The sequence below is a fragment of the Ambystoma mexicanum genome, chromosome 8 (assembly GCF_040938575.1).
Source record: "Ambystoma mexicanum isolate Mex_15411 chromosome 8, UKY_AmexF1_1, whole genome shotgun sequence".
Classification (NCBI taxonomy): domain Eukaryota; kingdom Metazoa; phylum Chordata; class Amphibia; order Caudata; family Ambystomatidae; genus Ambystoma; species Ambystoma mexicanum.
Genome location: NC_090929.1, coordinates 1273305667 through 1273331767, shown reverse-complemented (window position 1 = coordinate 1273331767; position 26101 = coordinate 1273305667). Strand labels below are relative to the sequence as shown.

The following is a 26101-nucleotide window of genomic DNA, read 5'->3' as shown; positions in this document are numbered from 1 at the left end:
GCTGACAGCAGCCCTAGGTGGTCAGAAGTTAGAGGAGGTGTTTATCAATGGCAAGGTTTTAGGTTCAATTCAAATCCCCTGGTTTGGTATGAAAATGCTCAAACTGCTTGTTTGAGCTTTGTATGGGAGGAAATATATAACACTTTTAATGTGTTCTACAAATGGATTTTAGAGAGAGGCTAGCAGATATATTTATCCCAACTAACAGTGCTAATTCCCAGATGTAATCATCCATTACACCTATGACCGCCATGCCTTAATACAAATAGCTGTGCTTCAGAAGGGTGGCTACGGCTCGGAGGTTAGCATGCAGTTTTACCAATGGCAGGGTTGCAGGGTCAACTCCCCCTCTTAGTTTGATAACACCTAATTTGGAAGCTGAGACACTATGTGGCATTTTTCATTGTTTTACTGTCATAAATATATTGTTTCATCTTTATTTCCATTACAAATGGCCCACAGAAAGAGACCAGTACTTTTATATATCCCAACCCGCATTGATAGTTCCTAGATGCATCTTTATCCATTACACATTTGATCCCCATGTCATACTGCAAACAGCTATGCTTCCTGAAAGGAGACTCAGTGTCTGAGAGCTAGAAACATGGGTTTACCAAGGTTGCTAGCTCAATTCTCAAAGAGGCATTGGAATACTATATATAGTAGTAGGATAATAGTAGGATGAGCTTTGTGCTGCGCAGAAAGAGGTAAAATGTTTAATTTTTAATGTTTTTAACTGTTGTAAATATATTGTTTCATCTTCATTTCTGTTACATATAGCTTGGAGAGAGAGAACAGCAAATGTGTTCATCCCAAACAACATTGCTAGTTCCCAGCTGCATCTTCGTCAATTACACCTTTGGCCACCATTTCATAATGCAAAAAGCTCTGCTTTCTGAAAGAACACCCAGCTGCTGAGAAGTTCGAGAGCAAGTTCACCCAATGGCATGGTTGCAGGGTTAAGCCTTGTGTGTAGAGGAAAGAATGAACATGTTTGATTTGTAATGATTATCTTTACTTCTATATTATCAATAGGTCAGAGAGATAGAGACCAGCCAATGTGTTTATCCCAAGCAACATTGCTAGTTCCTAGATGCATCTACATCTATTACACTTTAGACTGCTATGTCACAATGCAAAAGATATGCTTTGTGAAGAGAGCCCTCTCATAGGTTAGCGCAAGAGTTCATATACAGCAAGGTTGCAGGTTCAAATCCACTTGTTGGCATGGCAATACTAAAACTGGTAGGTTCAGCTTTATGTTAGGAGGAAAGAGTCGACTTTTCTATTGTTATAGAAATATTGCTTCATCTTTCTGTCCATTATAAATGGCTCTGAGAGTGAGACCAGCACCTTTGCTTATCCCATCTTGCATTGCTACACATTTGACTCATGTCATAATGGAAAAAGCTATGTATGCTGAAGTGTGACAAGTGAATCAGATGTTAGAGCACAAGTTCAACTATGGCAGGATCGCAGGTTCACATTCACTTGTTGGCACAGCAAGACTCAAAGTGTTGGGAGAAGATAGGTAAAACATGGTACTGTTTTAAAAATAAGCTTGTATCTGTATTTCCGTTAGAAATGGCTGAGAGAGAGAGAGACCATCACTTTTGTTTAACCCAAATGGCATTGCTAGTTCCCATATGCATCTCCATCCATCCTGCTCAACATGGTTGACCAACCGGGATTGTCCACCCCTACCAACCTTGTAATGGCTAAAATGCACACATGCAGTTCTATGACCCGCTGACAAATGTCCAATACTTGTACTTCTGTCCCCAAGGGCGTTCAACCAACAAGACGTTGAGACCATACCAATGGTGAACATCGCTTTACGAATGCCCATTACATTACATAACTTTGACTGCCATATCATAATGCACAAAGCTATACTTGCTGAAAATAAGTCCCAGGGCTCAGGTGGTTTTAGTAATAGCAAGGTTGCTGTTTCAAGTCTCCTCATTGGTATGAAAACGCTTAAACTGGTAGATTGATCCATGCATTATAAGGAAGTAGGTTAGATTGTTGATGATTGTTTACTGTTCTAAGAATATGGTTTTATCTGAATGTCTATTACAGATGAGAGGGGGCTGGCAGAGGAGGGTGGGGGAGGGAAGAAGAGACCCATTTGTGTATCTCAGCTGGCATTGCTAAACACCAGATGCATATTCAGCACTACCACCTTTGACAGCCATGCCATAATGCAAAAAGATACACTTGCTGCAGGGAAACCCAGTGCCTTAGAATTTAGAGCATGTGTTTAAAGCTGGAAACCTGCAGGTGCAGGTCCAGTCATTGGCATGCACATACTCCAACCGGTAGGTTATTCATTCATAGATACTTCTTCATCAATTACCCCTTTAACCTCCCTGCCATAATGCAAAAAGCTATGCTTTCTGAAGGGAGACCTATTGGCTCAGAGGTTAAAGCATGCATGCTCGGGCTGGACTATTGGGCAAAAGGCTAGTGCTTGATGTTCCATCCCATGATTCTTTGATGATGGGCCAGGTTTTTTTTTTTTTACAGTATGGAATACTTTTTTGGTCCGAGTGGGCCAGTTTTTATAAACTATTTCAATAGTTTGAACTAATGTTACTAAGCAAATATGTTTTGAAATGCATTATTTGCAACACATTTGAACAAAAACAACCCCTTGGAGAGTACTCGGTCTGTTCTGTATAGTAATGAATTGTAATGTGTGATTGTGGTCGACTTTTTCATTGGTGCCTAGACAGATTGTATGCCCCAGTCCGACTCTGACCAAAATGAATTCTCTTCATTCCACTCCCTGAAGAAGATCCCTCCACGCTACCAGAAGGATCCCTCCCTGACATTCCTGCATGCACCTTCCAGCCACTGTCATGCATATAGCAAACACATACACATCTCCTGCCCATTTGTCTTCCTTCAAAAGTGTGGCCTGTAGCGCGCTACAAATACACAAGTCCACAGCAATCACCCCTTGGCTTGCACCATATTGCCTCTTATCATTGTCTCGGGAGGATAGGTCAGGGGCAACGTGCTTGCCTTCGAAGAAGACGCAGAGCAACACAGGTTTGATCCCCGGGTCTGTGCTTAGAAACCTCTGGGTATTAAGTGTGTTGTAAATAACCAATTACAATTAGCAGATATGAACTCTCAAGATGGCGGCCATTGAGCGTAGTACCCAGCAGCTTTTCCTTTAGAGCTCCAATTTCTGAAATTCAGTCAAAATAATAGAACTAAAACAGAAATCAAATCATTTGTATATTCTTCAGGAAGGAGAAATGAGAGACACATCACAATCTGCACTGCTCCTGAACACAGGGAAGGGCGATACGTTGTAACAAATGTGTTAGATGGAGCCTACTGGTGGAGTACATGCCTTGCTGGTAGGTAGTAGCTTTGTATTGGTCAGAAAAGATGTAGCTCATCGGGTTAGTAGTCGAGTTGTTTTAAGGTGACAAGACCTGGCAAGGAGGTCGTCCTGGGTCGTCCTAGCTGGTAAAGGCATGTGAGATCGAGTTAAGGGCTGATACAAAGGGAACCCGGCGGCACAGTGGCTCGGGGACAGCGGTCCTATTTGGCATTATCACTTTTAACACTAGAGTGCTTAAATGAGAAACAAGGGGAATAAAGCAAAGAAGAAAACATGCCTTTTCAGTTTTCAGCTTCATCCCAGCAAGCCAGGGCATAGTTCCCTTTCACTCACTTCACGCGAGCAGTGATAACAAAGAAAAAACCGAAACTGTATGTTTAAAAAAAAAACAGCTCAGGGTGGTGGTTACGGGGTGCGGTGGGATGCAGTGGACATCTGTCAATAGCTTGCTCATAACACATGCTCGCACTGGCTCAGAAAGTTTGCTTTCCAGGCAACATGGTTGGCTGCCTTGCCCTCTGTAGATGATAGTGTTGGCTAATGCATTGCGCATTGATTCTTAGGTTTCACTTGCATAGCTCGTAGGGCTAAAAGTCTAGTCTAATTAATGCTATGGTTGTGACCTCTAATATTCTGCGCCTTGATGCTCTTTGGTGGCTAGGTGTTGTTACGCGTTATAAAGCTAGTAAACACATACAGGTTTTATGGGGCAATATACCCTGTCTTGGGGGCCTTCCTGGTCAGGAACGCCTCAAGTGCATCTAGCGCAGGGAGCCCAATGACATGACCTGCTGGAATGGCCTGCCCTGCTGAGGATTATTACCATGGAGAAATGAAAGAAACTGGTGCCAATTAGAAAAAGAAAACATGCTTTCCCAATGTCAGCTTCATCGCAGCAAATGAAGCTCTGGCAGTCCCTTTTCAGTTTTGATTACAGGAAATCAACATATACTAGAAAAGGAACCGCACAGCAGAGTCAGCATCAAGGGAAGATAAAAAAGTGGGAAGCATTTGTTTTTATTAATTATTTAGGTTGGGCTCTTAGATGGTGCTATAAGCCAACATTTTGGCATTAGAAAACAGGTAGGAGGGAGGTGACATGTGAGCAGTGACACAGAGTTTATGGGTGATGTTTGGTTATTTACCCACCCGTGGAGTGCCATTGGCCATGATAAGCCCTGTGGCCATTGACACCAACTACCTGCCCCTCCCTGGCCAAAGCACATCGTTCTGGGATCTCTTTAAACTTGCTCTATAAAGCAGCAACGTCACATTTTAGCTTTCCAGTGGTTTTTCTAATCAGTCTGCTGAGGGTTAATGGCTTAATTGTAGCTATGGGTGCATACTGGTGAGGCCACTTGATTTAGATTTCTTCCATGCCTGAAGTTTGTCTTGGGGGTATTAGATGGTATTTTCCAGGTACTGGTATTATATGCCCAGGTAATCACTCCATTTTCCAGCTGTTCCTATTTTATGCCAGGAAGTACCTCTACATCAGTGCCTGGCAATTTCCCATCCCATCCCTATGCATAAGCCCAAACTGTTGGCTTTGCCAATGCTTGTTTTAAATAAGAGCCAGACCTTGTGGTGAAGGAATGCTTCTGGCTAGTGTGGACAGCAGCAGTCAATAGCTTGTTTAGAATACAGGGTTGTGCTGGCTAACAAAGACTGTTTTCCAAGTAACTGTACTACCTACCATGCCCTCTGTGTGTAATAATGGCCATTGGATCTGCATGCAACCTATACAGATTCATATGTCCGCAAATCCTCTACCAAAGTCGCACACAACTAACCGATACTTGATCCCGACCTTAACATGTCAGCTGCTGCGTTTGCACGCATCCAGATTCTGGAATGGATTCTCTGTTTCTGTTCTGAGTCAATGAAGAGTGGGCAGAGATTGAAATATGTGCTCTCTACTCCATGCTCAAGAGCAGAGGGGCCGCTGGATCCTGCGGTAACTGGAGCTTGAACATCAATGCCCTAGTATGTCGCCAAAAAGGCATGAATGTATCCCACTTGTAAGTGTATCACTGTACCAAGGATGACCATCGTGTACTGCCCACCCTCCTTTTCAACATCCATGCGCCCATCGTCGCTGTCCCATGTTGAAAACTAACTGTGAATATCAACTATAAACCTGTTATCGTACATGGAACTGGTAAAAAGTGATATGATGTAAGGACCCTTGTCCCTTATAACTATCTTCTAAAAATAATACATTTTAGTTTAGAGTCACCTGCTCCGCTGTGAGAATGTTTTCAACTCTGCCCCCCCCCACCCCCCAGATTAATCAATGCATGCCCCTGAAATCAGGTGATAACTGCTCAAAGTTGGACTCTTCTTTGAAACCTAAACAGCAAGTCTCTCGAGGCACTGCTGGTCTGAGAGTCCTTTCCCCCACTGGTGCCTATGAAGCATTTGGGGCTCAGTAACAACAATATAGGAAATATAGGCAAATGCAGACATGTCTTCCTCACTGGCCTGGTGTAAGAAGGAAGCTTGTTACTTTAGTGGAAGGTATTAAATAATAGGTTATGCAATTTCTTATTGCCCTTTAAAGAGAATGAGCTATATTTTCCTATTTTACTAGGGCTATTTTCCTATTTTCTTTTTGGGGGAATATTTAGTTTGCGGTTTTTTTCACCATTGGGTGTTCCATTCCTAATATCTCCTCCCCACCACTTCAGAATCACGCAGCTTCTCCCCACATTACAACCTTCTCGACTTTCTTTTCACCTTTTTTTTTTCAATGCATCCCACATTACACAATTATTCCCTTGGTCAATGTTCTTTTTCTCAATGATTGGGTCGACATAGTGGTATTTTCAATAGACTTTGCGAATTGGTGACTGTACAGAATAAAATACATACCAAAGGTGCATTAACAAAGTATATGGTGGAAGATAGGAAACCAATCGCAGTGTGTCTGGCTTTTTCGTGGGATGTAGCACAAACCTCACCCCTAATCCCTGCGGCCTACGAACAGTTCAATGAAACATGCTCGAGGCAGGGTGAAGGCTAAGGTGATTTAAGCATGAAGATCAGTGCTGTATTTAGAAAGAAATAAGTGCTGGTGCTCAAATAATTTGTAACGCGCCCATGACACGTCAGGATGGTAATTTCTCTGCCCACTTTGCCACCACCAACGGCTGCTCACATGCAGTGAACATTTATAGGTTTAAAGCTGCAACTCCCACTGGCCTATTGTGGTTTATGGATGCACTCAATATGGCAGATGTGTGATTTACAAATGTCAATCAACATACAAATAAAACACCATACTCGTTGTGTCTTGACACTTGACATGAGATACATGTTTAGGTTTGTCTTTAAACACAATCATCATTTATATTTTGCTCTGATCTTATTGGTGTTTATTATATGACTGGCAGTTAAAATAATGACGTTGGCAAAACACCACATCATAATCAATTGTGTTTGAGGCAGGAATAAGTGCCAGGGCTGAGCCCTGGCAAACACCCCCCACAGATGAAGCACTAATGAAAACCTTTCCAGTGAGGTACCCTGTTTGTTGTACCGTTCCCCTATCCTGGTGTGACTCCTCACTCTGCTGTCATGGGGTTTGGGAATCCGCAGCCTAATGTGCACCTTTTATATACAAGAGGAAGTACATGTGGTGCCACTGTTGGTGGTGAGAGTTGCTCATTCCTACACAGACACAGGAACTTGTTTAGCTACATCTGAAACGGAACAGATGGTACTTACAAATGTGGGCTTGAAGTAAAAGAAAAAAAAATGAATATTGATATCAAATGACGTTAAGCAAACAGCAGCTCAAACGAGAAGAGGTTGAAACAACCTTAACCGCGAATGAAGTGAGAAAAGAGAGTGTGCAAGGCAGATGGGATGGAACAGTGCTTGCTTGGCATGTCAGAAACAGTCACTAGCTTCTAGCAATACGGGAGGGCGCTACGCTCTCGAATGCGCGTTACTGGTGCAGACACAGTGCCAGAAATATGGTTAAATGACGAATTTACAAATTGTTCTAGTTTCTGCTCTCTTTTCATGGTTTTGACTGTTTTATTTAACTTCCATTTGTCTTTCCATGGTTGGTGTTCCAAACCCCACACTTGCTCCCCCGTCTAATTCTTGCTCTGAACACCTATGTACCCTTGGTGGGCGCTGCTGACATTCCAATTGCAAATATATTTTCGTGAAAAGGGAGAGTTCACAATTATTTATTAAAAAAAATAATCTAGTAAAAAAAAGGTTGAGGCAACATTATGATGAAACCTTAAAGGGACAAATGCCATAAATTGCTCACGGCTGGACAGTTTAGATTGGTCCCAGCATTTTGGCACTGACATTTCCACATACAGATGCGTGCTAAATGTCTTTTTAGGCAGTTGCCCTGAATTCACCCACCAGGCAAAGGGAAGAGAACACCAACAGAATCTCTGGTCAAATGAAGACATCCAGTGTTGGCAAACGCTGGCATTGCATTGCCATGAGAAGATGTCTTGGAAGGATGGAGCCCAGCAGAGAATACACATGATTTCTCTTTGGCTGGCTGCTTCCTCTTTGTTTTGAGAGTTGTTCATCGGTTCACCATGATCCATATGGATGAGCACAGTATGGGTGCGGGTCCTCAAGTTATAAGGAAAATCAGCCGATGAACGGGGTCTGAGCTGTCAATTTGTGTACATCCAAACATTTGGAGACCCCCATCCAATGGTGAGATGCCTTATTAAATCCCTCCCCTTCATCTTCCCCAATGTTTGTTCAGGTACGCAATCATAGACAGTTTCAAACACTATTCAAGCATCCCTTTATATCTGTCACTGGCAAATGCAGCTCTCACTCTCCAATGTAGGACGAGCCATGGACATTCATGGCAACGTGCGTGCCCCCCTCAATCTTGCACAACATTAGGCAGTGAGACTGAGGGGTGTTTTGCACAGGGGTAGGGCCAGCAAGCCAAAACCCATTAGGATCATGCACAAAGGCCTGAAACCAACCAATGGAGCCACCCAGCCATATGCGCTATGAGACGTACACAGAAAAAGGCAACTTTTAAACACCCTCAACATGGAAGGTTTAAGTCCTTGGAGGGGAACATTCAGAGATGCTTCAATGAGGAGGACGCAATGTGGAAAGGTTGAATACCAAGCAGAAAAACAGCTAATGTACATAGGCCTTGCACTAGAATGAAGCTTCGGACTTCTGTATCAAACTAAGGTTATTTTTAAACCCTCGTCAAATGGCACATTTTCTGGCAGGGCCTGCTTGCCCATAATGGGCAATGGAGCACTGATCCGTCACCCATTCAGCTCAGTGAAAATGCTGAATGATCCCTCATCTGCAGTAAACAGCTGATGGAGCAATCTTTATATGGCTTTGTCAAGTGGAAAGTTATTTTCCCATGGAATGCCCAATGAACCATGAAAGGCCAGGTGTGTTTTGCTTCCCACGCATTGCATGGCCCTTTGAGGAATGCAGGCCAAGGGAACTGCATCTCTGAATGTGCATAGGCTGTGCTCCTGCATCTCCATGCACATTCATACGGCCTGGGGAGTTATACTTCAAGCGCTCCGGCTCATCCACACATGTACAGGAACCAAGAAGCACTCCTAGCTTCCTGTTGCATTCTGCAAGGGAGCTGGAGGGCCATCTTGGCAGATGGCATGATGAGCAGAGTCGGTCACAGGGATGAAGGGGAAAAAAATAAGTATGCATTTCAGTATGTATGTATGCATGGGTTTTTGCATCAGTATGTGCATCTTTGAATGAGAGAGCGAATGGTGTATGGTCCCCTTTGCTTCTGCTGCTTTCTCTCCTCCTCTACTCTGCTGATCTCCTGGCTGAATCTGAAACTGCACTGGTTACCTGGCTAGCCTCTGATCTCGGGCCCAGATCCCCTCCTCGCCAGTTACACACCTGCACTGCCCCCCTGGCAACCCTTGAACTCAGGGACTGTTCTGTATCCCCACAGCCCCTACAGGCACTTGATACCTGATGTCTGCACTTACCCTTGCACTTACCACCAGCTGGCCATACTTGTATTTATTGTCCTTATTTATATCTTACTTTTATCCTATGTACTTCACTGTCCTCTCCCCTTCCCCCTGCACCTTTCCCCTTGCCCCCTCCCCTGTACTTGTGCAATCTCAATGTCACCTGCCCTAATAGTATCACTGTCTCTGTCCTCCATTTGTTTTCCCTCCCTTGCATCGTTGCGCCTTTAAACACTTGTGTATAGGCGCTTTATAAATGCCATATCATATCATAACATATCATATCCTATCATGGTTGAGTGTGTCTTTGAATGTTGTTTGGGTGTGCAGGTGAATGGGGAGTGCATACTGAATGGGTGTACATGTGAATGAGCAAGTGAATGGTGTATGGGTGTGTGGGATATATTGACCCACTAAGCTGTGCTTCACCACATCACTTTGATGCATTGGTGCAAGAAACAGCAAAATGGCTGCGCTGACTCCTGTGCACAGCAGGATCTCAAAATTACATTTTTTACAACCACCAGAAAAATGGCTGCACCACCCTGCCACACACATTTCAGCTAGGGGGGGGGGCAGAGTACACACTGCAGGAATGTGCCAGTGTGCTCTGCAACATTTAACATGAAATTAAGTAAATAGGCAGCATTGCCTTGCTGAAAAACCCCAAAATTTCCTTTTAAAAAGAAACTGTTTCACTCTTTGTTAAAGCTGCCTTTGACGCTAATTCCATCCATTCATTTTGAAATCACTGTGATTAAAAAGGCCATGCCATGCCCAGGATCATCCATTGTGTCTCAGCAAAACAGGGCCTAATTTGTGAATGACAGCCCCTGTCAAAAGTAACTTTGAAAAAAGTAACCAAGAACTCTGATTTTACTCGCACAGGAAAGTGTGTGTGTTTCGCCACAATGTATTGAACTCCAACTGTCTTCAAAAGAACATTAACTATCTGAACCTGGTCAGTTTCATATACCAGTGTTCAGATAAAACTCATCCATTCAAAGAAAAATTAATTTAGCTGCAAGGACATTGTGGAAATCTGAGTGAGTGGCCCAAAACCAAATGAAAGAAAGAAATGTCAGTTTGCACCAAGTGTGAAAATAGGCTGCTTACAAAATAAAGAAAAACAAATGCATGTGTTTTAAAACAGTAAACTTATGAATACAAGTTTTACTTGTCTTTAGAAATATAAAGGGGTTTTTTACTGGGGAGAATATATCACATGTGTTATTTGCTGTAACAGGCTTATTTAATTCTGGATTTTAAGGTCAAAAGTGAAAGATGTTAAACCCAGGGTGGCTTGAGTTACCAAGTTGAAAAACAGGTTTTCTGCCAAAAGCGCTATCTCTCCCAGCAGATCCTGCCAAACCACTGATAATTATAGGGTGGAGCAGACTTTTGCCTCTATTGGAATTCAGGACAATGCCGCATCCCAGGAAAGGAAGCCGGAGGTGTCAAAGACCATAAAACTTCACTCAGGCTGAAGCAACCCTCTATCCTGCTTGAAAGGAAATGCCAGTTCGTGTCAGCTGGGAAGAAAAAAATGACAGACAATGACTCCCATTAGTTCTTAAGACTATTTTATAAAGAACTTTAAAAGACTTGTATCTCAGCTGCCAAAATTGGTAAAAATTTGGAATTTCCACAGCGTAAAAGTGGAATTCCGGCATGTATTTTAAAACTTGGTAGAATGTCTTGACACACTCTAGACAGAAATGGTGATACATGTTGTATTACAAGAAAAGAATCCTTGTTGCAAACATAACATTTTGTACAAACATCCCTGGGGATAATTTGCATCAGTGTATAAAGTTGGGGAATTTTAGGCCACATCTTTCATGTTTAAAATTACCAAAATGTATCAGAAAGGCGAAACAAGGTCGCATAGACTGGAGGTTTGGACTAATCTCTGCTGCACATCATATGTAACCTGTGTGTATAATTTGCCAAGTGATTGCAAGTAAAGAAATGTAGGTTTTTGGCAAATCAGATTTTTAGTAAAGTAAATGTGGGAGTGTAGGGACATTGTAAACTTCACCTCATAAACCTGACATCATCCCCTTAGAAATCCAACCAGCAGAGAGCAAGGCGGAGATTACTAACCTTGCCCAATCCTATTGTTAGGGGCGTGTGTACTAAAGCCTGTCCTGTCATATATTGTGATGATGTCACATGGCATTATAAATAAGAACCCCTGACAACACACGGACACACTGATTCCTGACTGATTCCTGATTTCCTGCCCGGTGTCCTGCCTGTTCCTGCCTTCTTGCAATTATCCATCTAGAATCCAGATCCCAACTACAAGGCCAAACCTTGCTGTTCCTGCTTCAGTTAGTCCTGAATTTTTAATTATTCCAATAACCAAAGGGAAGCTGTGGTGTTTTGGAAAGCATCCTGAATTTAACCTAGCTTGCTGCTCACTAAATGCAAACCTGCCACCAGCTGATCTGTTGTATTCAGTAACCAGGAGTGCTACCGGGTATCGAAACTATGCCTGCTGATTTTGTCCATCTGTCCTGTGTTAGACCAAATCCGTGTCGTGATCCAGAGCGCTGACTGTCCAAAATCCAAACTAAAAGTGGACTGTCAGTATCAAAAGGAACCATAGAAAACCATAGCATACCTTGCCTTGCCTTGTCCTATCCCAATCTCTAAACCATCCTATCCTTACCTTAATAACTTGTAACATTGTCAGAATCCTTATTGCAAATCTGTCATTGATTTCTAGTGCAAGCGCTATCTATTTAGTAATTCTTGTAATTTAAATCATTAGCTATCAATCCTATTTCGAGTGATCGGACTGGTTCCGCCAGGGCGGGCGCTCGGGAACTAGGGTTGAACTCATTAATCAACCCTGGAGCTTACTGTGTCCCTCTTTGGTATTCTAGCCTGAATGCTCTAGTATAAAGTAAAACTGTCTTGTCCAAACTGAATTTCTTTTCTGTTTTCACTACCTGATTTTTCTAAAAAAAAAACGCCTCTTCTTCTACATTGCATATCTCCCTCAGTTTAATAGCTAGAGACTTCATGTCACCTCCTGATTGTACCTATAGCTACACCCCAATCGAAACCTGCAACCAAATCAGTGAATTACACCTGTTTTAATCATAAACCGCTTGGTTAATTTCAGGCATGAATGAGCATTTTTGCAAAGTTTTACACGTGTTATTTTTACTATCAATTGTTTTAAACCTTACATTCATTTTCGGAGTGTATGCTTTTTCTCAATCGATTGCTTATGATTGCTTGTAACTTTCCAGTGTTTCTCCTGTAGAGAATTGTACTTATTTAAAGATTTTTGCACACATTCATTGTTTTATTCAGCCATTTCTGAGTGTCATTTTAACATTGCAAGAGTTTCAAATCCGTTTTTCTCTCTTGTTTGGGGAGGGAAGTTTGGATTTGAATTTTGTTTCTTATTCCTCATTCCTGATGACCTGATGACCTGCTGCTTCCTTATATGCTTCCTTATATCTATTCAGAATTGATTATTCGTGGGTGAGGAATATTGCAGGGGGAAATCCTAACTTGAGTGTTATCTCTACCACATTGGTGATTGCTGCCCCATATATTAAAAAGTGTATGATTATCTTGAATTCTAAATAAATAAATAAATATTACCTTTACCAACCAGCCTGCTTCCTGGTCCACCGTGACCCGGGATATTTGAAAAAGGGGTGTGATATGAGTAGTGTATCTCTCAAATATTGAACCTACATATATAACAAAATAAGCATTTCAGTTGTGCGCTGCATACTAGGCTGAGACCAGGGTGTATCGCCGGATTGAAATACTTAACAGGTGAGCTTGTGAATGAGGGGGTGAATGCTTTCTGAATGTGTGAGTTAATGCTGTTTGAATGTGGGTGCTTATGATTTTGCCGGGCCCGGGCCGCTGATTTGGGGTGGATGTAATGGGAGCAATTTGGCAGCCAGTATGGCTATACAGCATTTGGCATGTTATCTTTAACTGTGCATCAATGGTAAAACACGCATGAAAGTGTTATTGTGTGGCTAGCCTGGCCTACTGTGGGCCAGCCAGAATGTTACATGGCATTTTGTTCCTGGGCATCAAAGGTAAAGCAAACAGGATAAATGTCATTGCTTGGCTAGACAAAATTGAAAATAATCCCATCTGGATATATTTTCTTACTGTGGCATTGCATTATTAACTGACATCAAGGGTAATGCAAGTAGGATGAGTGTTCTTACGTGACTACACTGACTTTCTATTGTGGCATGGCATTTTCCTGGCAAAGCCAGCAGTAGTCTGTCTTTATGTGGGGATCCTGGGATATATTTGGAGAGCTATCATGGGCATCTTTTCTAATAGTGTCATTAGTAGCATTATGTACAAGGCAAACACAAGTAGGTTTTGACATGGGAATGCTGGCACATATTGTTGCAGCCACCATGGACATGTATGGGCACATATAGCATGAACATATTTTTATGCTGGCATATATTGTGGAAAGAGGCATCATGAGAATGCATCAGGAAATGCTCTTCTACACTGTTGGTGACTTGCATCTATTGGATATTTTCATGACTTACCCCACAAAACCAATTGCAATCTGTTTGCTTTTTTACCCAATGTTTCACAGAATGTGTGCTGTAAAATGCACCATTTTAACCCATTATTTATAAAATGTTCTCAGGGGTAAACTCTAATCCCCCATTGGTTGGTTCAGGCCCCTTGATATGTTCGGGCACTTCCACAAATGTGTGGAAAACATTGACGCCCCTCCAATTAAAGAAACCGCCAGCCACAACTGGTTTCAGAAAGGTCTTGGGTTTTTAGTGGAGCATCACAAGGATCTATGTTAGGCACAAGGCCTTTTCAAATATGTGTAACCAATTTAGATATGAATGTGAGGAGAATTGTTTCCATCTTTGTAGATAAACTAGACCTGATAATAGGAAGATGCTCAATGAGATTTCCTGATATTGCACGAAAGTGTTAACACAGTGGTTTATTCTTTAAACCCCTACCACGGAGATAATCTGAATTACATAAACACACATCCTTTAGAAGAGACCAGGGCAGATGGGCAATGTGAAGTTAGAAAGAGCCATGATTTCTGTATTACCTGCTATCTGCATTTTGCTGAACTTCAGGTTCTCGTTAGATTTTATTTCTTCCAGTGTCCGAATGCCCAGTCTGTGCCACTTTTCAGCAGTCCGTAATCCCACACCAAAAATTGTTGTAAACAGCTAAAACAAAACACATTATTTTGGATTAACACTCATTATTATAATTTGTCATGAATAAAGGCATCACCAATGTGAATACTATGGGCATAGGTAGCTTCAAGATGCATAATACTGGAAATGAACTTCATGAAATGGATGCATACAATGCCATTGGAGAGTACATCTGTTCAATATGTAACTTCATAAGAAGCGAAGACTTGTGATGCCTTGTTTGCTTTTAAGGCTAAATTGCTTCATATGTTCTAATATGCACCTCTTGGTCACTTAGACTTAATTACTGCTTTCGCTCTTTAATTTCGGCCCACTGCCTTTTTTTGATACACATATTATTTTTGTAGCGCCTGCCAACTTTCTAAATAGGCTTCCCTGTTCTAGTTAGTTGACAAATCGAATTTGAAGTATTGCCTACCAATATATAATCTCTGCATTTAGGAAACAGAACACTTGATAAAGCATCTACAAAAATTATGCAAACACTACTACATATTTTTTGATAGAAAAGGGTGGTGAAAATCCAAATCTAGGATTTTTAGGTTGCCACATCTTTCGTAATGGGAGTAAGACAGTGTGAGATATCTAGATAGATGGATAGATAGATAGATAGATAGATAGATAGATAGATAGATAGATAGATAGATAGATAGATAGATAGATAGAATGAGAGGCTTGATCTATGCATATTCCTCAAAGATGGATTCATGAATCCGCCTTCATGGAATATGCATCAACATTCCTGCTGGCCCACAGAGCTGACACAGGCTCAGCGAAAGCGCCGTCCACTTACCACACCCAGTGTTCATTGAACGGAGCCATGCAGTGGAGCATGGTGGGTAGGACCATGATGTAAGGAGCTCATGCTGGTACGAGTGTGTGAGAGAATATAGGTTGAGGTTGGGTGAATGGGGTTAAGAGCAATGTGAGATGGTGTGGGGAGGGGGAGTGGACATTGGGAGGTTTCGGTATATGGCATGTGGCATGAGGGCAGATGCCCCCTTTTGTTAAACAGACAGTAGAGTGGAGTGTGTTGAGGGAGTTTGGGGGTGCCACCACCCCTGCATCACCTGACACTATACCACATCTGGAGCTAATAGCACTGCCACCCTCACTGCAGCTTCTTACATTAACAACATCTCTGTAGTTCCTGACACTGCCCCCACCTCTACAGCTCCCAACATCACCACCATCTCTGTAGCTCCTGACAATGTCGCAGACTCTGGAGAAATTTGAGTGAGCAGCGGAGTCTGCCAGCATTGGTTTTAAAGCCTGCTAAACCCTTGGAGACAGACCACTCAACTCTGCTGTCTGCCGGAACACCTGCTGGACATAGGCCCAGCCCTCCTTCAATTCATCTTATTGAGATTAGGGTGGTCATGGAAGTAGGTATATCATTGCCATTAGTTGTGGTTGAATGTTGGTGGCCTTAGGCACGTGGGGTCGTGATGTTGTTGGCCTTTGGAGACAGGCCCTGCCATCTGTCCATAGTCAGGCTTTATGGCATTGTGCAGGTGAATCACTGGGCTGCTTTTGGGAGCAAACTATTGCCAATCCTATATGAATGCAGTCAATAACTGTGCTCCCTGCCAGGGAGAATTAAGGTACTTCAGGACCCCTGTTTTTCCTTTCAAGAAATATCACTACACTGAAAGCTGTGTGAACTCAGCAATTGTCCTCTGATTGGGACACTTAACAAACCAATATGTATTCCCTAAATGCACCCATGAAAATGTGGGAATTAAAGGGTATACCAAAACCATATGATTTTGTAATATTGAAGGGCCCATAATGACCAATATATAATACCAAACTGCACTTGTGAAAATAGATGGAATTCTGCCATTTTTTTTTATTAATTTGTTATTTGTAATGCATCAATGAGAAGCCCATAGGCATAAGGGCACACGCAATTACAGCAATTACAGCATCAAGCCTAAAAGTGTTCATTGCAAAATACTGCCTACAATGGAAACTATTTGAGGCCACTGTATTGAACAGCAAAGATCCCTAGTTTGTCAAGTAAAAAAATGCCTTCTTCCTTTGTTAAGCATAGAGTACAAAAAAGGGCCTCAGGTGTATTTCTGATTAAGTGCATGTTGAAGTCTGAACTATACTTTGATATTGGCCCACGCATGCCCTTCTAATACTCTCATTCATACCATTCCTCTTCACAATTCAGGTCAAAGAACAGACAGTGAGGTATTCAAAAATTGAAATGTATTTAAAGGAAGAAGTTTCAACTAAATGGATCTCCAGCTTCATCTTGGGAGACCACTACAGTATTGTTGGTTTCCAAAGAAAATACTTAAACAAAATTAAATGTTACCTCCCTATATGAATATCACTATTATAAATCTACAAAGTCAACAACTTTCAATTAATTTCTCAATAGAGCCATTTCACATACTGCAAATATGGATAACACATTTGATTTTCTCCGCCATCAAGACAAGTATGGTACCAGAGAAAGTTAATGGAGAAATAAGATTTAAAATACCTTTCAACTCCTCGAACCCCCTATGCAGGTGTGAGAAAGTGAATGTATTAACTACATAGAGGCCACTTGACATATAAACAATGACCAGCTAGCATGAGACGAAGTGTCATGTACACGCATACAAAACGTGCTTGTTTGCATTGGCTAATGTAAGTTTGAATTCACAGTTAGTGTTCTTGCAATGTATGTGTTCTGTTCTGAACCCACATGTATACTAATCTTTCTGAATGTGTGGGTGCTGTTCTCTATATACATGTATATGTGCTTTCATTAAACATGGATTTGTTCTTTTCATTTATTGATGTGTGTGTGGCCATCCTTGAACATGAATGTATTCCTGTCAATCCAGCTACATGCCCAGTTTTAAATGGGCCTACATGTAATGCTTTCAGTCTCTGTATATTTCTGGGCTGGAGATGTACTGTTCTCCAGTAACAGTTACTTAGTTGAAGACACTCTTTCCTCCAACATTGCACCTGACTCTGCCTTTGCATTGAAAGACAGGGGAATGCAGAGGAATTATCTTCATACAGTTCTTCATAAACAGAATGAATTTGTTGAGCATGCCTTTTGTTGCACACGCATATGATCTAGAACTATGGTTTTCCTTGGTTGCTTTAACTGTGTGATGTCACTCCAGGCAATGGCATTATGCATTTACACTATTGTCCAATTAGATTCAACACTGTTGAAGAGCGGGACCTAAACATAGCCCTTGTTGCACCCATTCTGCTCTCAGCCCATCGACAGAGAAACAAGAGGTGTAAATTGCTTGTAGCCCCCTTCTCTCTTTCATCTTTGATGTATCACAAGTGTGAGAGATGTTACTAACTCAGTCAGCCATTCAGACCAAACCCAGATGATATCACAGAATAGATGAGACTGCAAATGATAGTGCAAATTGATTGAACAAACAGCAACTTCGGGGTAATTTCCACTACATTGAGTTGTTGCACTTGGTCTGTTATCTGTCAGAGGGGCCAACGATGAGGAGACCATTTCTGTACAATCCTGATCGACCATCCTGTAACCTGTAACTTTGCATTTCATACTTTTGGAGGTGGTATCACAAGGAGCCACCAGGTATAGTTTACTCAATTAATATGCTAATCCCTTATAGAAAATATATGTATTTCACCTCACTAACCAATTCCTTCCCCTGTCAGGTTTTTGGCATGTAACCACATTTTGTAATGCCATGCGCTATCAAAGCCGGCTGATAGTCGCCTAGACAATGAGAGCGTGTGGATAATGTTACATTGTTCATGCTGCAATACCAGGGAAATTTGAATGCGCAATAAAGACAATTGAACTTTGTCCTATGGGTGGGCCTTCCATTCTTGGTGCAAGGGCTTTCCAGGGCCCAGTTCCTCTTGCATGTAGATCGAGAGGCTGTTAATAGTCCGCTAGCCGCCATTACACTGCTTAAACCACTACTTAAACTTTAAATACATCTAGTTTTATATAAAGTGTTCTGCATTACTGTGGCACTAAATATATTCAGTTATATATTTAATTTTCAATAGAAAGTCAATTAGGACGTAAAGAACAATATCTCACTTTTTATTTGATATATGAGGAACACAGAAAATTGGGATATTAGCACCTGTGATCAGTTTTCAAATTGCACCCCCTTTCATTCCAAGCCCTTTTTATCTATCCACATTAGCCTGATCAAATGGGACAATTTGGGGATTGGTAGGTTTTTCTATTAATTTACCTTTTAAGATGTAACTTCTGATTTTGGGAGAACCAGCAAGGAATCCAGGAAGTCAGCCAACATTTTGTCCACAAACCCTCAATGATGGCCTATTTGGAAATCAATCACCAAGCACAGACTGGTCTTCCTTCTATGGGCTGTTCTCCACTCTGTCTGGGTTAATGGACAGATATGTCCTTTGGGTAGAATTAGTCGTTCTGCTCTCCAATTTCTCGTTTGCCCGTCTGACTCTTCTTTGCACAATATTCCATAATTGTCTCTTCTATCCTATGTGTATGCTATTATTTCTCACTCTAACCCCACCCATGGCTTGTCACAGAGGAGTAGCTTTCCAGTCACCTGATTACGAAGGTGGGAGGAAAGAAATGCTTGTTTTTTAGTTGTCAAATTTCTGACCAATATATGCTATATTCATAAAATATATACGTTCTGTTTCTGCAATGCATGGCAAACATTTAGAGATGTTAATGAATATTTTGCAAAGAAATTTGATATTTTTACATGTTGTATAATTTTCAGGCAATTTGATACATGGTGACCCCCATTTTATTTACAAAATCTCCCGGGACTTACTAGTAGGAAAAACATATCCAGTTACGATGCACAATTTATTTCATGATTACATTTTAGGTACATTGTCTTCATGTTAAATGCATTTGATACTTTTGCAATTGCAGCTGTTTTACACCGGAGGTCAATGGCGATACAATTTCCTAAATATTCCATCTACAGGCAACCACTAGCCAAAGCAACATTCCCCTGTTGTACATATTCTTCATACCCTTTCACCTTGACTAATTCAAGGCAAATATCTGTGTGCCAGATATCTGAATGTCAGCCACCTTTTCTTTGACCTTTCATCACTAATGCATTTTTATGAGAACATGTGAAGTGAAGCATGTAAAAGATTTCCTTTGAAAGTAAACTTTGGACCATTACATGGCATCTGGAGGAGGGTATTTTAATACAATCCCAGGATCCAGCCCAAACTGCACTGAAATAACCCATTATGTGTACCGTTCATGTGCAATTCAGTATTACCTGTTTGTAGGTTCTCCAGAGTTATACATTTTGGACATTAAACTGCAGTTTGAAGAACACAAACTAATTAAAAAACTATATAGAAAAGAAACTGGTCGTAACAACCTCTTACATCAACTGAGTTTGTACCGACCAGCCAACGTTAAAGGAATATCATACAGTCACAGGATGATAATTTAGAGGATTCTAAATGGTCCAGAGACATGTGAGAAACAACTGGATGAACTTTAGGATAGACTCTTGGAAAGAGGATATGGTAAAGAAGTGATTACCCAAAGAAGATCAAGGATTAGATATACAAAGGATGACTTAATACAGACCGACATAAAGAAAAACCAAACAAAGTTGGTCTACATATCAAAATACTGAAACATGTTGAAAATGCATTATTTCAGTTCATATGACATAATGTGGGCATTCATACTTGAAGACACTGAGTGAATATATGAGGTTTGAGGTATTGCTATTTATAAATAACGGGCTTCTCATGCTTGACAACTCCACCCATTTTGAGTTTGCCTTTTGCCAGATGTTCAGTTGATGGCCTTATTTGGAATACTCTCTTAGTGAGCTTCTCCAGAGCTCCCTGCATTTTCTGATAAATATAATCCAGTTTAAGGCGATTTCTGAGTAAAACCAAGTTGGTTCATAGGGCACAACATGGTGTTCTTATGTGGTGGATTGCAGAGTACATGTACAATTCAGTTAGCCAGGGTTGACTAATTAGTGTTGCTTTAGGTGGCTCTGTAGTAGTAATAGTTTCTTAACTCAAGGAAAGGAAACAAAGGAGGTCTCATGTGCATCATGCTGGAAGAAAGCAAATCTGAGCCTTAATGCAAGGATCACTCATTCTTTCTTCCCAAGGGGTGACCCTAAGATCACTTTTCCTTCTGGCTATTCTTTTATCATGTTACTTTACTTAATGATTGCATGTAATATTGGGAATGTGTCTTCTAGACACAATTAATGAGTTACGATACTAAATTGAAAATAGATAACAACACGTTGACATTTGCAGCCACAGATATGGCTTAAGCATGAGCATTTGCTATGTGTGGCGCATAACGAATTGAAGTTTTAGTGGGAGCCATCATTTTTTAAATGAGTGCAGTAAAAAGGAACTTTGATGCTTTTGTCTTTTCAATAGCATCCCTTTTGAAGTGTCCCCTCATGGTCTTCAATAACTACAGGCTTTTTGACCCCAACAGGGTAGTTGATACCCTGACACGTGTGAAAGTCTCTCGGTGTGAGTGTGACTTTTAATCATAATACAGCCTTTAGAATATGTAACTAGAATGGATGTTGAAGGCGTATATTACGCATTTTTCTCTAATCAAAGTTGTTTGTTGATTACCCTCACAGGTGTCATGAAGTGTAATTCTACACATGACTGCTAATTAGAAGAGCACATGCAGCAACTTGGCTGAACATCGCAGAGTATTTTAAAGCTTTCTTTCGACTATTTTAAATTGAACTTGTCTCAGTAGTATTGAACTATTAATTTGCTGTTTGCTAATTCGTTGTCATATTTATGTATTGTAAGTTTAGGAAAATACAATTGATGTACTGCAACACTGAGCCAAGGGTACCAGGTTGTCAGACAACGATTCCCTGATGCATTTCCACCAATTTAATTATTGTAAACTATATGTCTTGGCTTTAAATGAAACATGTCACATTATTAGTGGTATGAGTGATGATTATGATGCATGAATGTGTAAGGTGTAAATTAGTGTATTAGGCCAACGGGCAATTGCAATAAATTGTTTGATTTTAAATAGTGTCTGACAACGCTAATTAGAGTATTTGGTAGCAGAGTTTAATTTGTAATGTCTCGTGATTATTCACGTAAGAAAGAAAAAAACAAAAAAAACATATTTTTCGTCGATGTTTTAAATAAAATAACATTTTTGGTATTGACTGTACTCCAGACTATATAATTAGAATATGGATTAATGCCACCTGTGGTTGTTTTTCAGTTTGGGGCGTTTTAGTGTTATTTATTGTTTGGTTGAGAGGGATAGCCCCCTCAGGCCTCTATTTAAGTTGATTTGATGTAGAGAGGACATTCATGAATACAAACCACAGTTTCTGTAAACTTGAAGGATTGCAGCCTGTCCTCTTCACAAAAAAACAATCATGGAAAAACAATGGAACGATAGCACATACCTCGTGTCTGGCACCACAGAAAGCATCACTGAAAACTAACACGTGGTCTGGCCAAGATGGGCAAATGGGACAAGTCATCAGTTTGTGGTGTAAGGATGTAACAGTGAAGGTATTTCAACTGAAAAAGTACTTGTACGTATCTCCTTTCAGCTCAACGTTATCTGAAAATACTACCTCATTTGTCCCCCACCATGTCTACATGTTATTTCAACTGGGAAAACGACCTGCAGATATCTTTTTTTCAGCTGACATTTCCCCAAATGGCTATCTAGTTTGCCCTGCAGATTTACACCACCATGGTAAAGCCACAATCTCAGCAAGGCTGTACTACTGCAACTCTGTGTACCTGGACTGTGCCACCAACCTTCTCAGATGACTGTAAATTGTCCAGAATGCAGCTTCCCAAACTGGCATAACCAGTTCAAGTATGTCATTCCAATGTTCTGCCCCCATCATCGGCTGCATAAACTATCCCCCATTTTAAGACAATATGAAGAGCATGCTGAATCTCCACCGTGCACCTTGCATCATGCACCTTGCACTGGGCCCTAATAAGAGCACTTCTTCTGATATATTTAGATTTTTCATTAAAAATATGTCCAGAAACAACAGAGAAAAAAAGACCGCTAGAGAGTGACTCTGTAGTGCTGGGCGTGTCCTGCCATATAGGTCGCTCACCATACTTTAACTCAGAGGAAATATTCAAGAAAGCACTGTTCCCACTTTTTTAACAATTGGAGTTGAACACAGTCCTGCAACAAAGTAGGCCAACACATACAATTGGTAAGTGTAACAAGTGAGAAGCTACATCAAAGAGGGTGTTGCTAAAATGCAATACTGCAAAATATAGGGATGTTGAGATCCTGGAAATATAAACTGAAGTTAGCTTTAATTGTATGACTTCCCAGCATTGTTCTAAAGCCTGCATTGTAGAACTATGGTTTCCGTCAGATAGCATTTCAACCTCAATTTTCTGTTAACACGTTTGAATTGTAATAAAGACGTCTCTTGTACATCTTTTTAAATTACAACTACACATTCATTTGCCAGTACTGTACATACGTCTTTTATACTAACTTTGAAGTGTTGTTTTTATTTACGTAGATTACATTTATGCTTGGTTATATTTCCAGAATGCACCTGGGGCACAGAACATAAGGGGGCCGATTCATGGAACAATTGTGTGGCGAATTCGGTGGCACAAGCGTGAAAAATCCAGGGCACGCGTGCGAATCGCAAGCAAGCGATTCATGGAAGTCTGTGCGTGTGTTTTTCCAGGGAGCTGCGGCGAAACCGCGCATGGTGCACACTGGCGCACACAGGTGCACACGTCACTGCGACATACCGAACACCATGCGTGATGGGCACAGCGAAAGTGCACAACGTGTAGCGCACACACCAAAAAGGGGGCGAAACACGCAGAATGGGGAACAACACGTGAAAATGAAGGCGTAACTCGGGAAGTTATGCTGAGAAATACACGGAGCGCCCACACGCTCGCGAACAACAGGTATTCGTGGAATGGAATAAGGCAAACCTGTGCACATCAAAAGACACGCACAGGCATAAACACGTCCGCCACACGAAGGCAGGCGGAATCGTCCCCGCGCAGTATAAAAGTGCGCGCAAACAACAAACACGTATATACAGCTACGATTAATGTTCCATTTCTTGCAGCACTGATTGTGGGACACCGCAGGAGGAGGAGAATAACCAGGCCCCGCATATTTTTGCCCAGGACCAGCCTTTTCGCAATGCCTGTTGACCAGGTCTATGGCAGGTATAGGTTTCCACCTCATATCATCCTAAACCTGGTCACTGAGTGGGAGGATGACCTCACATCACCTACCGTGTGCTCCCAAGCACTGAGCCCCTTGAAAAAGGTGCTCAATGTACTGCATTTTGTGGCCACTGGGTAATTTCAGCAGACAACTGCCATAGTTGGGGGTGTCTCACAGGCCACACAGTCACGCTGCCTACACCAGGTGTTGGCAATCATGACTGCGCACCCCTCAGTCCGCAGGCACATATACATGCTCAGAACACCTGCAGAAAGGCAGGCCATGGTCCAGGACTTTTACAGGGTGGCACACTTCCCCAAAGTGCTTGGTGCCATAGATTGCACCTATGTGGCCCTACGTCCACCTAGGGCCACTGAGAACATCTACCGCAACCGCAAGCACTGGCATTCCATCAAAGTACAAGTTGTATGCGATGCCCATGGAATCAACACCTCTGTCTATGAAAACTATCCTGGGTCTACCCATGACAGTTTCATATGCAGAATGTCTGCCCTGAGTCGGGACCTGGAAGCTGGGAAGCATGGCGACACATGGCTCATTGGTGAGTACAAATGTCTGTGCACATGCATGCATGTCACACACAGACAAATACACAAACCCAACTAATGACAACCATCCTCACCTCCCCAGGGAACAGTGCCTACCCTCTGAGCAACCACATGATGACGCCAATACGGAACCCCACCACACCACCCCAGGTAAGGTAGAACGCAGCCCATATTGCAACCAGGGGAATAGTGGAGCGCACATTAGGGGTCCTCAAGTCACGCTTCCGCTCGCTTGACCGCTCTGGCGGCCAGCTACTATATACACCCCCAGTAGTGTGCAGGATCATTGTGGCAGCATGTGTCCTGCACAATGTTGCAACACGGTGGGGCGTACTGGTGAACATGGTGGTGCCCCCAAATCCCCAACCACAGGCACAGGCGATGCTCATGGGAGGGGAAAGGGCACGTGGTGAGGCAGCCCAGACCCAGCTTGTAGCCACATTTTTCACCTAAACTCCCACACCTGTGGAGTGCACACAGGCCTGGCACATACCAGGTGACAATCGATGATGACAAAGAGACAGTCAACTGTCACAACCTTTCCACCCTGAGAATGTTTCCACGGAAAAGCTACATTGTGTGCACCCCTAGCTGCTTAAACATAACCAATCCAGTGTGACCAAAAGGAACACATGCAAGGTGTATATCACACCACCCCCCCTGCAAAACAGGCCATAAAAATCACTGGTATGTCACCCAAACCTTCCCAACCCCCATCACCCTTGTCGGCCACACCATGACATGGCATGCAACAGCAAAAGAGCAAACTAAAAGCACAACACATGACAAATTAGATACAAAGTGCCACGTGACAAATGGAAAGAGGCCTGAGACAATCACACCTGACAGGGAATCAGATGAAATGACTGACCAACAACCTCCCACACATACAAAGACATACACAAATGCATGCCACCAGCGGTACCATCAACAAAAGACAGAATGCCTGTTGGCATGCACATTGGCCAATCCAAATCTGCTAATCACAAAACCGTGTGCTGTGTGTGTCTCCTGCAACACACCGCTCAGCATACAGCACACTGAGCAGCCATTGTGTTGTGGATACACCTTGAGCATCATATAAAAAGGACAAGCAACACAAAAAAAACAGTGACACATGTACAAGATCCCCAAATGGTAAGTGATCATGCATACTCATTGGATGCAGTGCATGTTGAGGTGTGCCAGGAGTGTGTGGCTTGGACATATGTCTGAAATGGCCAATGTGTGGATGTGTATGTACAGGGACATGATCATGCTGCATGTGAGTCCAGTTATGTGTGATGCACATCAATGGTGTATGTGTTCCAAAGCATGATGCACAACTGCATGTGGAGATGCACAAATGTTAGCATTTCTGTGTATGTACTATGCCATGGTTGTGGTGTGACACATTGATGCCGGTTCCACCTTCATGTACGAGCATGGTGTACATGTGCATGTGTGTGTTTGACATGTGTGCGACTGTGATATGCCCTAGATGCATGTGCCACAGACATGTAGGCACCCGATTGGCAGATGCGACATAGTTGCTGATGATTGCACTGTGACAGGTGGTGGAGATGTATAGATGCATGTCTGTCTGGTGGCATGTGTGCATGTGTTCATCACTACCCATAATGCTTGTGACGTCATGCCAACCTTCGGATGCTCATGCTGTTGTGTGTGTATGGATGCTGCTGCCTGCTGCACGATTCATGTTAATTTGTGAATGTGTGTGGGTTCAAATGATATGAGTGTTGGCGAGTGTGATGCCATCTGTGAAGTTTGAC

The 26101-nt window shown here is 42.0% G+C and overlaps 1 protein-coding gene across 3 annotated transcripts in view; it reads right to left on the bottom strand.

The window, feature by feature from the left end:
- The window catches only part of DNTT (DNA nucleotidylexotransferase), a 2032862-nt gene that overhangs the window by 1068880 nt on the left and 937881 nt on the right, over nt 1-26101 (bottom strand). For all 3 annotated transcript variants that reach the window (XM_069611395.1, XM_069611396.1, XM_069611397.1), the window contains exon 6: nt 14435-14558. In XM_069611395.1, coding sequence (XP_069467496.1) covers nt 14435-14558 — 124 coding nt within the window. The remainder of the gene's footprint in view (nt 1-14434; nt 14559-26101) is intronic.